Source organism: Gekko japonicus, unplaced genomic scaffold, assembly GCF_001447785.1.
Source record: "Gekko japonicus isolate JY-2015 unplaced genomic scaffold, Gekko_japonicus_V1.1 scaffold2191, whole genome shotgun sequence".
Classification (NCBI taxonomy): domain Eukaryota; kingdom Metazoa; phylum Chordata; class Lepidosauria; order Squamata; family Gekkonidae; genus Gekko; species Gekko japonicus.
In genome coordinates this window covers 121090-134993 of record NW_015171571.1, presented here as the reverse complement: position 1 = coordinate 134993, position 13904 = coordinate 121090, and the positions used below count along the sequence as shown (strand labels likewise).

At 43.5% G+C, this 13904-nt stretch overlaps 1 protein-coding gene across 1 annotated transcript in view; it reads right to left on the bottom strand.

Moving 5' to 3' along the window:
* Positions 1-13904, bottom strand: part of LOC107117647 (mitogen-activated protein kinase kinase kinase 5-like) — a 155628-nt gene that overhangs the window by 83891 nt on the left and 57833 nt on the right. The window contains 4 exon segments of the mRNA XM_015419802.1: positions 6086-6192; positions 8759-8881; positions 8883-8928; positions 9538-9731. Of these exon segments, the coding sequence (XP_015275288.1) occupies positions 6086-6192; positions 8759-8881; positions 8883-8928; positions 9538-9731 (470 nt within the window).

The following is a 13904-nucleotide window of genomic DNA, read 5'->3' as shown; positions in this document are numbered from 1 at the left end:
AGGTCATTGGGTCATCATGTTTGTAACTGTGGCTCTCTGATGTACACAGCTATGCTCTGTTATTGCTTTGCCTGTTGTTCCCCTTCCCGCTTGTAGTTCCCGTGATCCCGTTTAGCACCTGCTGGCATTGTATCAATCTGTCTGCAAGGTCCTCCTCTGACATTCTTGTGGGAGGGGTGATTGAGACATGTCTGTGCGAACCTTAGATTAGCTGCGCCTGAAACACTGTGAAAGGAAACCTCCTCCATATGGGCCAGAGAGAACTTTCACTGTTTCTTGTTCTCATGGCCTTCGAGTGAGTCTTACAAGATAATATTCTCACTGTCTTAACTGAACTGTATTAACCTGTGTTAACCTGTCTATGCACCATGTAATCATGACGTATGAATGAGGGCTGGACCAGAGGTCTCGTAGTTCCCCACTTTGTAATATTCTTTAGTTCTGTCAAAGAGTTGGACTTTACAGCAACTTTCCTGATTTCACAATAAAGCTTGTAAAAGGATTTATTGCATCTGAGAGTTCCTGAGAGGCTGACAGAAGCACGTGTAGCTGGCTTCCGACAGTTCAACAGAACAAGGTCTATCCTGTGTTTGAGATGTGTTAGGGGATCCTCCATGCCGTGAGTTTAAGGTATGGTACATTGTGGTGAAGCACTCTGCCCTCCTGAGCCAGGAGGAGATCCGGTGCCAGGGGGAAATGTATGTAGGTGCCCCGGGACATGTGGAGTAGAGTCGGGAACCAGTACTGACCTTGGTACCATGGTACCATGAGGATACATTGAGGTTGTTCCTTCATGATCTTGCTTAGCACTTTGGTAAGTAAAGGAATTGGTGGGAACAGGTATATGTGCCTGTGGGACCATGGGAAAAGAAGGCCGTCCCTCAGGGACAGTGGGTCCTGTCTCACCCTGGTACAGAACAGATGACACTTCGCATTCTGACGCATTGCAAACACATCTATTTCTGGGCAACCCCATTTGTGGAAAATTGGTTGGAGGTAAGCCCAGTTGAGATCCCACTCATGGAGGGATGCGCCTCCCCTGCTCAGAAAGTTCACATGCACATTGAGTGATCCTGGCAGGTGAGCAGCAATGATGAACATGCCCCCAGACTGACATTCGGTCCAAATCTCCAGGGCCAGTCGATAAAGTCCCCTGGACACTGTCCCGCCTTGCCTGTTCAGGTAACACAGTGCGGTGGTGTTGTCTGTCAGGATTGCCACTGTACAGCAAACACACACCTTGGAGGTGAGCCCCCCATCCCCACAGGGATGCATCCGTGGTTAGGGTCATTTCGGGGATGGGTGCAAGAAATGGGGTTCCCTGAAGGAGGTTGTCTGGAGTTTCCCACCACTGTAGGGAATCCAGCACTTGCACAGGTAGCACAAACTGTTGAGATTGGACTGCCACTGTGGATGGAAATGTTTGGGAAACCACAGCTGAAGTGGTCTCATCTGTAATCTGGCGAAGACAAGTACCGCTGTGGTGGCGGCCATCAGACCCAAGAGCCGTTGGATCTGCTTTGCTGATGCATCTCCCTGTGTTCTTATCAGGTTGATGAGAGCGATAATGTCTCCCGCCCTTTTGGGAGGGAGAAAGGCTCGGCAGACAGTCGAATCCAAAATTGCTCCGATAAACTGGACTCTCAATGAAGGAAAGAGCATTGACTTTTTTAGGTTCACCCTCAGGCCCAACGCATCTAGGATGACCAGCATTAAATCGATATGGTTGAGCAGAGTCTCTCTGGAGCTTGCTATCAACAACCAATTGTCTATGTACAGAAAGATCTGTACACTCTGGAGACAGAGGCACGCTGTGATGACAATCATCATTTTTGTAAAGACTCTGGGTGCCGTTGAGAGTCCAAAAGGGAGGGCTTTGTACTGAAAATGGCTTTTTGTGACCGCAAAACGGAAAAACTTCCTGTGAGATGGGTGGATAGTTATATGAAAATATGCAACTTACAAGTCCAGGGTTACCATCTAGACACCTTCTCTGAGAAGGGGGAGAATGCTTTGTAATGTTGTCATTCGGAATTTCCGATATGAGATAAACCAGTTGAGACCCCTGAGGTCCATAATAGGACGGAGGCCTCCATCTTTTTTGGGAACCGTAAAATAACAGGAGTAGAACCCGTGTTGACGTTGTGCTGTTGGGATTGGTTCTATAGCGTCCTTTTGAAGAAGGTTCTGGATTTCTTCCAGGAGTGTACTGTATGGTGGGGTAATTATGAAGTTGGGGGCCTCGGGTATCTGGATAAATTTTATGAGGTACCGTGTTTTGATGATGGAGAGTACCCACCGGTCTGACGTTATTCACTGCCAGGCAGCCAGGTAGGGAGACAGGCGGGTAGGGGGGGGATGACAGGAGTCAAAGGCTCTGCTTGGGAGCTTTCGGAGTCTTAGGCTGAGTGGCGGATGAGAATTTTGGTTTGTGCCCATAGCGGCGGGAAGACACAGTAGGTGAGTGTTGCCACTTTGTTTCTGGGGACGACTTAAGAGAAGATCTGCGAGACCATGGCTTGTTCCAGGATTTCACTTTGGACAGTTTAGGAGCCGACGTGACTCCTAAATTCTGTGACGTCTTTATGCTTTTGTCTAGGTCTTGCAGAACCATATCAGTCATGGCACTGAAGAGGCCCTCAGCCTCGAATGGGAGGTCCTGTGGTAACGCAGTAGAACGCAACCAGGCATGTCATCGGAGGGTAACTGCTGAAGTCAGCGTTTTGGCGGTCACATCCAGTGTGTGTTTAGCTGCATTGAGCTGATGCTTGGCCGAAAGCATTCCCTCCTTTTGAATCCTGCGAGCCTGACAGAGTCCTCAGGGAGGGTTGCAATAAACTCGGACATCTGCTCCCAGAGAGCAAACTGATATCTGCCCATACATGCAGTATAGTTTGAAGTCTTGATGCCAAGTGCTCCAGCAGAATAAAATTTTCTTTTAAACAAACCAATTTTTCTCCCTTCTTTCTCGCGAGGGGTGGAATGACTGCATCTGCCTTTGGAAGAAGTGACTATGATGGAATTAGGTTTAGGGTGGGTGAATAAAAACTCAGCACCTTGCTCCTGCACCTTATACATATTATCTACTTTCCGGCTTGAGACGGGTAGATGCCGGGTGAGACCATGGGGTTTTAGCCGCCTGAAGCAGGACCGACGTCATCAGTAAGGCTATTGGGGTAGAGGTGTCCATCTGTACGATATCGAACACAAAGTCCATTACGGTAGGCGAGGGTTGCACCGTAGACAGGGTCAACGTGTTTGCCATCCGTCTGATAAAGTCTCTGTAAGATATGAGATCCTCTGACGGAGAAATTGGACGATCATCGCCCACTTGTTGAGGTGGTGAGAGTTCCATCTGAGGATCGGGGTTTTTATCTCCTGATTGGGAGGAGGTGTCAGAAGAAACGGAATGTTCAGACAGTTCGGAAAAGGAAATAGGCAACATCAGTGTCGATGGAACCGGGTCCGATGGCCCTTTAAACTTGGGAACTATCGGAGGCAGTGGTTTGGAAGGTTTGTCCGTCGGTCTCGATGGCTGAGGTCACACAAACTCCAGCGTCGATGAAGGATCTTGATACAGAGAGCCGGGAGGAGGTAGACTGATGGTCCCAATCCACCGGCTGGGGTGGGAACCACGGCATGCCACTCAAGAATGGATAGGCCCCATACATGTATTGCCATTGCCGCTGATCCCAGGGGGGTGGCGGCATATGGATCGGTGCCAATGGCCATTCTCGATCATTGGGTCAGAATGGTGAAGGACGGACAAAGGTGGCGGCTCCACGGTTGGAGTGTAGGCTTTCGACACTGGAAGACTGGGAGATTTGCGTCAAGTCCATATCGTGCTCAGAGTCAGTGAGCTGAATAGGATGCAGCAAAGGTGACCGCGGTACACCTTGTGGCTGTTCTTGGCTTGAAGAGTCAAGCGAAGCAGCCCCCACAAGATTCAACTCCGTGGCTCTTTGGGAGGTCAGCGGAGTTTGCATAGGGGGAGTTTTCTTATGCTTTTTGTGCTTGACTGGCCAATCATCCTTGCCTTCCCTGCATTTTTTGGAGGGAGTATGGGCTAAGGACTGAGATGTCTGGGCCGAGCGTTTCAGCATCGGGCGGTCAACATCTGAGTTAGTCGGTACCAGGGACAGCACAGCCATTGATGCATGCCCCAAAGTGTCCTGTGATGACATCGGTGAGAGCGCTAACTTCAGAAGCGCGATGCAAAGTCTAGCAGCTCTGTTCTTTCTCGTCTGCTTCGAGAACTTCACGCAATGTGCACAGGAGTCCACTTGGTGTGATTCCCCAAGGCACAGAAGGCAAAGCGAGTGTCTGTCCGGGGGAGCGATTTTACTACCGCACTTGAGGCACCGTTTAAAGAAACCCCAGCTCTTGGCCATAGGACTGTTGGCCAAGGGGGTGGGGGGGGGGGACACACGCAGTCTGTGAAAAAGAGACCAAATGATAAAGTCTGGAAAAAACAACAATGAATTTGTAGTAACAATGTCCTTTCACTTAATAAAAAACAAGAAAAAAGGCAAAGAAATTTCAAAGAAAAAGAGGACTAAGCCTTAAAGCCAAAAGTTTTACCGACCGAAGCAAAGAAGATCTTACCAGCGCGGCGGTCAGAAGAGAACTGGCGGGATTGTTGTGCCCCTCCTTTGGTCATGCACAGTGGGGCCGGCGTGTGACTGGGGAACGGGCACGAAAATCCCTTTCACTTTCAAGAGGAACCGATCAAAGTTGGCACAGGCACACTATATCCCAGAGGTGTGAATGCACAGAAACCATGAAGAAGATCCACTATAGCTTAGAATTTCTCTGAATGGGCTTCTGTAGAAGCAGTTTCTTTACTAAAAAGCCTCCCTGAAGTGAATAGCTTATCTTGATTCACTCAGACCTTACAGTAACAGAGCTTATCGTTTTCTTCAAGCCTAGCAAGCTTCCTCAACTTGATGTCTGTATAAAAACAAAAACCACTTTCCCAAGCAATCCTTACTGAGAGAAAGATGGAACAAAAATTGTTACATTTACATAATTGTTGTTATTAAATTGTATTAAATTATATATAATAGCCCACTTGGGAGTTGGCAATTTATTTGAGTCTATTGCTATTATATATATAATATATATATAATATGTATATATATAAAATAGCCATTTCATATATGCACATCCTTTGATGACTTGCAACCAATAGTTGGTCTATAAGTAATCACAGTAATATAAACATTAACTTCATGTGACAAAAGATTAATTTGGGTAAATTATTCTGCTTTAGTTTGGGGGGGTTGGGTGTGATATTGTATCTTTATTATTTATATGTTTGCACATTTAGGGTATTTTTTAAATAGTGATGCATTGTTGTATATGTTTCAATTTTGTTAGCTATTTCATGTAATGAAAAACCAGGATAAAATTAAAAATTAAAAAAAACATTTTAACTTTGGTTGGATCATACTTATACTATTCCAGTTGGCATTTTCCTTTGGCCTGATAAAAGTAACTACTGATAATCTTTATTCTTAACAGATTTTTTTCATATATTTAAACTATATAATTCAAAGCACCGTTTACAACCCAGCATCATTTTCCTAAAAATCAAATCTCATCTAAAATCTTGTCACATGGCTTATTTGATTCTGAAGAATGAATGAACATCCACGTTCAATTTTAAATCTGTAAAATGAATGTATAATGTCATTCTCACCTGATGCAAGCAAAAATGTATCCAGGTGTCAGAGATAGATGGTATAGCATACACACTGGCATTAGTAACAAATGATTATCAGGTGTTTTATTCAAAATAAGCAACCACCTGTACAAAGATGGCATCTAAATATAAAAGGGATAGAGGAAGATGCTTTGAACACGCTGCTGCTGAGCCTTACTTTCTGGGAAAAGTGGATGTTTTATGCTCCTCTGGCATAGCTTGAGTACATGCAATACCATCTGAAAGATTTAATTTGGACAGTAGATTCCAAAAAATGATTCTTTAGAGAATCAGGCCTGTAGAGAACTAGCTTTTCAGGAAACAAGTTACATGAATGCAACAATAAGAACTGTAATTTTATGATGAAGGAAAAGTTCTCACCTGTTCAGTGCAAATGCATAATGAAATTTCACATGATGATGCAAAGCCAAGTCAAACGTTGGAAGTTTTTCTAATGTTTCTACCAGTTTGACAATAGAATCATAATCCTTCCAAGAGACAGAGAAAAAGGGTTGTTTAAAAGCAAAAAAGGAAAAGGAAGCATTAACTACTGTAGATCTTCAGACATTGTCTGAAGGGATATACTCAAGACTTCGAATGGGTTCTCCAGCCTTTATTAGATGTTGAAAATCATTACAGTATCCTTGCACATTGTCTCCTGCCTACCGTCTGCTACAACTCCAAGATATTCCAATGCGTTGACCCTGGCAAATTTAAGAATAAACTTGACAGGTCAGCCTTAAGCCTTGAAATGATTTTCAACCAGAGTTACCACTCAAGAAGGGCAAGTTAAACTTTGTTGGTCTTAAAGGTGCCACTGGACTCAAACTTACTTCTCATATCTGTCAGTTAACTTTTTTATTTGTATGCTAATTTGCTGCTATTCATAGGTCTAACCAGCCCTTCCTGGCAATTAAGGCCCCCCACCTACCGTATATGTAAGGCTTGAGGCTGTTTCAATGTATTTGAAGAAGTGCATGCAGATGAAAGCTTATACCCAGAATTAAACTTAAAGGTGCCCCTGGACTCAAACTTTGTTCTGTTGCTTCAGACCAACATGGCTATCCACCTGTATATACCTTGGTATAAACAGGGTTTTCCTTGCATACATATGCCTTGGTTAAGCTCTACTTGTGGGCAATTAGATGCACATGACAGCAAATGGTTGCAGATAAGTATGCACATGCCAATTCACATCAAAGCATACTTCTACCCTGCTCAGTGGTGCTTGGTTAAGCATTTTGATACTGATGAAGATTTGTGCCTTATGCACATCTATGTTCAGCATAATTACACAAATGGAAGACTACTTCTGTGCATGGGTGTCTCACTTACTGGATTGATATAATAATGTACTGCAGTTTTAGTAACCTTTGCACACACTGTAGAACTGAACTTTTCCATTCAAGATTAAAAAACAGACTTTGCTAAAAAAAATTAACTGTTCATACAAGGGCCATGGTAACCTAAGGCTAGTATAGTAATCTGCCCAGTGTATTCTGAATCGAAGTTTCTTAATAGATTCACTCTTGTGGGTCTGCTAATTTTCAGGACAGACATTTGGGGCCACTTTGGGTGGGGGGACCTCATGTTGTGAGGGGGTCTTAGAAACCAAGTACATGCATGGATGGTTCCCACATAGTTCTTTATGTCTAAGCTGTTATGCTTATACAGTGTTCCATACCATATACAACTTTTTTAAAAAATCTAGTCATTAGGCACCCATCCTTTCCTTCAGATTGAGGCACAGATGCACAAAGTTGTCACAGTATGAAGAAATGTGTTTTTTCTTTGGAGGATTGAAATGAGCAAAACCTCCACTCTGAGGGGTTTTTTTATTTTTAATTCTTCTCTTTGGGCAGAACGCAGTCAGTTCAAATGCTGTCCAGCTTACCTTTATACACATGCTAATAGCTCGAGCAGGAGAGACAATGGGATGGTCCCCCCCCCCGTTCAAGCAGGAAACAGGGGTTTGGAGAACTTTAAACTAGAGGGGCGCCAGGAATAATCTCCAGCAAACGCTTCTTTGACCTGGCATGACCTGGCCAGTGGGAGGAGAAACAGATATGATAAAACTCCTGGGAGCCAGGAGGAAGTTCTTTTCCTTGGGTGCTGTGTCCACAAGCATACACAGTCCATTCCGCTGGGAGGAGGCAGCCACTGACCATGTGGCTGGCATGGACAGCTGAAGGGAGCCTCAAGGTAATGGTTACTTTGTAGAGAGCTAGATCTTATTACAGCTAAAGAGCCTGTCTTATATTTTAACATCTGATAGGGCATGTATAAAGAGAGGGACATAGGATTGCATTTTTACCATTTCTTTGGTATCCCTTGCTCAATTGGTGCTGTACTAAAACTATGCTTGTAAACATAACTTTTAAACAAATACTTTATAACTTTTGATGCTGGGAATAGTTCTCTATACCACATAGACCTCTATCATCTTGGACACACTATTTTAAAAGGAGTGCCAGAGGAGGAAGGCAGGTAGTTGGCAAGAGGCCATTCCTCCAGGGATGTGCAAGGCTGTAATCTGTCCCCATGGTGACCAGGTGCTGGGTGGCAGGCGGCACAGAGGTAAGGTCTCAGGATCTGGAAGGGAAGCTGGGAGTCCTGACCCTCCCAGTGGGTAATTCCGGCAGAAGGTCAAATGGTGATGGCGAGCTACCCTGAGAGTGAAAGAAAAGCCCCTCCAGGTGTGGAGAAACACATAGGAGGACAGGGCAGAATAGAGCCTGCAAGTCAGAGCAGGCATGTTCCGCCACACATAGTAACAAAGCTCTATTGTTAAATCTGTGTTCGACACCCTGCAATGAGACACAAGTGCCAGTGAACTGTTTAACCTAGAGCTTTCATTATGCATTACTTTTTTAAAAAACTGGAAGTATTAGCTAACCCTGACCCCATTACTGTCCAAGCATTTAGTCTGAAAATTTTCTGAAATTGGGCCTGCAAGAGGTATAATATACTTCTGCCTGCAATATAATGATGAAATGAAGATAATTAAAAGAGACAGAATAATGTTCTTAATAGAATTTAAATTCAAATTCCTACCTGAATATCTCTGTATGATAACAACAAGTTTATCACAATGTCTGCGGAGAGAAGCTCAATGTTATCCACCCTTTGTCGTATCCTTGCCAACTCTGCAGCTAGCTCTTTCACTGTGTACACATTTACGAGCTTTTCTGATATCATTCAGAATTGACTCCCTGAAGTACTGGCTAAAATAAAAAAGAATAAACAATATAAGCATTAATAATGGCTGACTCCCACTTGGATAACTGCTTCTACAGCAACTACTCTTATGGGCTACAGATGTCGATCTGTCATTCTGGTACTTTTGTAAACATTAACTGCAAAACAGAATCAGAACTTGATTTCAGAAATGGCATAGAACATACGATGTGATTAATGAAGTAAATATAAGTAGTCGTGATCTGATCACTTAAGGCATGTGAAAATCACACAATGGTCCGCAGCCTCTCAGTTTCAGAGGGAATTTTTAAAGAATCATGAATCGTGAAAACCTCTCATAATACTGATAAATGAACAACTGCTGTAATACCAAATGGAAGACAGCATGAGAAGCTTCAGAACTAGAACACACAGGGCTTTTTTCTGGGGGAACGCAGGATAACAGAGTTCCAGAACCACTTCGACAAAATTCTTTTTTAAATGTTTAAAAGTTCATGAGTTTTCAGTGTACAGATTGAAAACTGTATTTCCCTCTTAAGAGTTCCGGCACCCCCCCCCTCCCCCAAGGCCCTGGAAACACACATAAATTTGTCCCTTTATGACTGGCCTTGGTCATGCTATCCAAGAGTCCTTACCTTGAGCTGGCCTGTGCCACTTTCAAAAGCTGAATAAAGCGATCCACCAAGGGTAAGCATATTGGCCCAAGCAATAATTCAAAGCTGGGTTGCATTAACTCAGTCAATCCTTTCATAAAACTGCTGTCACAACAGTATACTTTGTTATGTGGAGTTATCATATATGGAACAAATATGTAGTTGCCAGTGCACATCTGGAGAAATGGAAAAGATGCAATTAAATGGAATTATATATATAATAATACATTATAGCTTAAAGAAATAGATGTACTGAAGTTTAAATTATTTTCAAAAAAATATATCTATATTCTAATAGCGACACCAGACAGATCTTTGGATATTTAAATCCAATGATGGGAGCTGTGAACAAGCAAGACAGATATTTCAACAAACCTGAAAAAGGCTCCAGGTTTGCAGGAAAAAATGTGAAATTTAAAACAAACAAATATGTCTTATTTTTTAAAACACTCACGTGCAAATGATACAAGGAGCATCTTGTAGCTTTAAAGAACAGATTCCCTCAGCAGCTGCTGCTAGGCAACCACAGTATTCCAGGCTGGGTTTAGGTAAGAATAAGGGAGGGGCAGGGGCCTTTCCAAGCCTATTTTGGTCTTTGAGAGAGGACTCATTGGGGCCAGGCCTGACTAGGGGTTCCAGCTCCAGGTTGTAAATTCCTGAAGATTTTGTGGTGGAGTCTTAGAGAAGAGGCCTCAGCCAAACATAATGCCATAGTGTCCATCCTCAAAAGCAGTCCAGGTGGACAGATTTCTGTCATCTGGCATTCAGGTTTAATTCTGGGAGATCTCGAGGTCCCACATGGAGGCTGGCAGTCCTAGGCCTGGAAGCAACCTCTGGGTGACTTGATACTGCCCGACTTGCATGACTCAGTCAGGCCTGGTTGCTTCAACACCAGCCACCCAATGAAAGCCAGTGTGGTATAGCAGCTAAAGCTTCAGAGCAGGGTCTGGGAAACCCGGGTTCAACCCCCCTTCTTGTTGTGGAAGCTCACTGGATGATTTTGGACCTGACACATACTTTCAACCTACCCTACCTCACAGGGCTGTTGTGAGGATAAAAAAGAGGAGAGGAGAATAATGTAAGCTGCTTTGATCCCCACTGTGAAGAAAGTTTGGGTATAAATGAAGTAAATGAATATTAAATATAGCTGAAGTTGGGAGGCAGATAAAATATAGGTTGGTGAATGGCTGAGAAGGACAGAATGAAGCAGGGGAAGGGGAAAGGATATGGAGGTTGCCAGGAAGAGGGAAAGAAGAAATAGTATGGGGAAGAGAGTGCAGGGGAAAGTGAGATGCCACCCCACAAGTCCTTAAGAATTCCCTACCATGCAAGTGGGCTTGGCCTAATGGCCGGCCCCACACAACTGGGCCAGAGTTTTCCTAGGCAAAGGCTGCTGGGGGAAAGGAGCTTAAGACACAGGAGCAGATAAAGGTAGGTTGGCTATTGGGTGTGAAGGAGATAGAGTTGTCAACTCCAGGTTAGGAAATTCCTAGAGAGCTGGACCGTAAGGAGATCAAATCAGTCAATCCTAAAAGAAATCAACCCTAACTGTTCCCTGGAAGGCCAGATACTGAAGCTGAAGCTCAAATACTTTGGCCACCAAATGAGAAGGGAGCACTCACTGCAGAAGACCTTGATGCTGGGAAAGATTGAAGGAAAAAGAAGAAGGGGAAGGCAAAGGATGAGATGGTTAGACAATGTTATCTTCAACCAACATGAAGTTGAGCAAACTCCAGAGGACAATGGAGGACAGGAGGGCCTGGCGCAGGGGTGGCCAAACTGCGACTTGGGGGCCACATGCGGCTCTTTCACACATATTGTGCAGCTCCCGGAAGGGTGGTTGGGGAAGCGAAGGGGAGCCATGCTCTCTCTCTCCCTTCCTCCCTCCCTCCCATTTGCTTTCTTTGTTTCTCTGTCTCTTTCTTTCCACCTCTTTCCTTCTTTCTTTTCACCTCTATCTCTAGACAAATAAATATCATTATCAATATGTTTTTTGCCCTTTTGTTTTTATTTCTGGCAGTCTCATTTAATGTTAATAAAAATCAAATGTGCATATTTTAAATAGAAACGTGTGTGTAATATTTGTTCATGTCTTGCGGCTCTCAAACATCTGATGTTTATTCTATGTGGCTCTTATTTTGAGCAAGTTTGGCCACCCCCTGGCCTGGCGTGATGTGGTCCATGGGGTCGTGAAGAGTCGGACTCGACTGTGCGACTGAACAATAACAACTACTGGAAAAATGCTGAAGCGAGCATATATCAGCACAATTTTATTCAATAGCAGAAAAATGAACTTAAAGTTGTCTGTTGCCTGAAACTTGAAGAGTTTGAACCAGGAAGGCTTTAGAAGCAATGCCTGAGCAACAATGGGACCACAGCTGTAGAAACTTCCTACACAGATTTTATGGCTGGCACCTAGATAAAATATCAGTATAACTGACTTTTTCTTCCTGTGAGATCCAGCACATTCAGTTAAAATTTCTCACTGATTTTAACAGCATTTTTTTAAAAGTCCACTACATTAAGACTTGTTTGTATAACAGACTCCTGTCTAAAATATAATCATTTTCTAACACATTTCCTGTTCCTGATATACTTGTGATGTAGCCACAGAAGAGAAGAGAAATAAAAAATAACCTGCCAAACTCTACCACAATTTCCTCTGCATGACATAACTGTCCATGATGTATGAACAGAAACATAAAAATTATATAAGCAAGACATCGACCAAAAGAGACAATCCACAAGCTTTCAAGAACAAAAGTAATATCTCCACCTGATTCAAAGCTAGTTTTGAAGGAAACCATTCCCCAGCCTCAATGACAGAGAGAACATAAGAACATAAGAGAAGTCCAACTGTCACACAGTGGCCAAAAATACCAGGTGCCATTAGGAGGTCCATTAGTGGGGCCAGGACACCAGAAGCCCTCCCACTTTTACCACCACCAACCCAAGCACCAAGAAAACAGTGCATCATTTGCCCCAGACTGAGAGTTCCTATCTATACCTTGTGGCTAATAGCCGCTGGTGGACCTCTGCTCCATATGTTTATCTAATTCCCTCTTGAAGCCGTCCATGCTTGTAGCTGCCACCTCCTCCTGTGGCAGTGAATTCCATGTCTTAATCACTCTTTGGGTGAAGAAGTACTTCCTTTTACCTGTTCTAACCCGACTGCTCAGCAATTTCATTGAGTGCCCATGAGTTCTTGTATTGTGAGAAAGGGAGAAAAGTACTTTTTTCTCTACCTGCTCTATCCCATTCATAATCTTATAATCCTTGATCATGTCACCCCTCAGCCGTCATTTCTCCAAGCTAAAGAGCCCCAAGCATTTTAACCTTTCTTCATAGGGAAAGTGTTCCAACCCTTCTGTCATTCTAGTTACCCTTTTCTGCACTTTTCCCAATGCTATAATATCCTTTTTGAGGTGTGGTGACCAGAACTGTACACAGTATTCCAAATGAGGTTGCACCATTGATTTATACAGGGGCATTATGATACTAGCTGATTTGTTTTCAATTCTCTTCCTAATAATCCCCAGCATAGCGTTGGCCTTTTTTATAGCAGTCGCACACTATCTTGACATTTTCATTGAGTTATCTACTATGATTCCAAGATCTCTCTCTTGGTCAGTCTCCACCAGTTCAGACACTTTGCACTTGGCCACATTGAACCCCATTTACCACGTTGATGCCCACTCACCCATCCTCGACAGATCCCTTTGGAGCACCTCACAGTCCTCCCTGGTTTTCACCATCCTGAAAAAGCACTGGACTGAGTACTGATCCTTGTGGTACCCCACTGCGTACCACCCTCCACTGAGAAAACTGCCCATTTATATTCACTCTGTGTTTCCTATTTAGCCAGTTTTTGATCCACAAAAGGACTTGTCCTTTTATTCCGTGACTATTGAGCTTACTTAGGATCCTTTGATGAACAATTTTCTTTACTTTGATGAACAATTTGAAGAACAATTTTCTTGCAGCTATATACCCCTTTCCCATTACCCATTTTATACAATTTTCACCACTTTCCAAATCCTATATTTATTTAGAAATCTTTATCCTGCCCTTCCAAAAGTAAATACACACAAACATACAACAGATACACAGAAAGCAAATAGCAATATAAACCCAATCCCCCACGAGGACCAAAAAATCCTTGAAAAAAAACAGACTTGGGGGGGGCGTGGCAGCAGTCCTTCCGGTCGGCTGCAGCTTGATCGCTCTCCTGCAACCCCCAACGGATAAACAACGTTTACTCTTTAAAAACAAGGTAACTTTATAAAAAATTATCAATGCCAGCTAAGGGAAAAGCCTGAGGCAAAAGAGGAGTTAAAAAGTCACCTCTT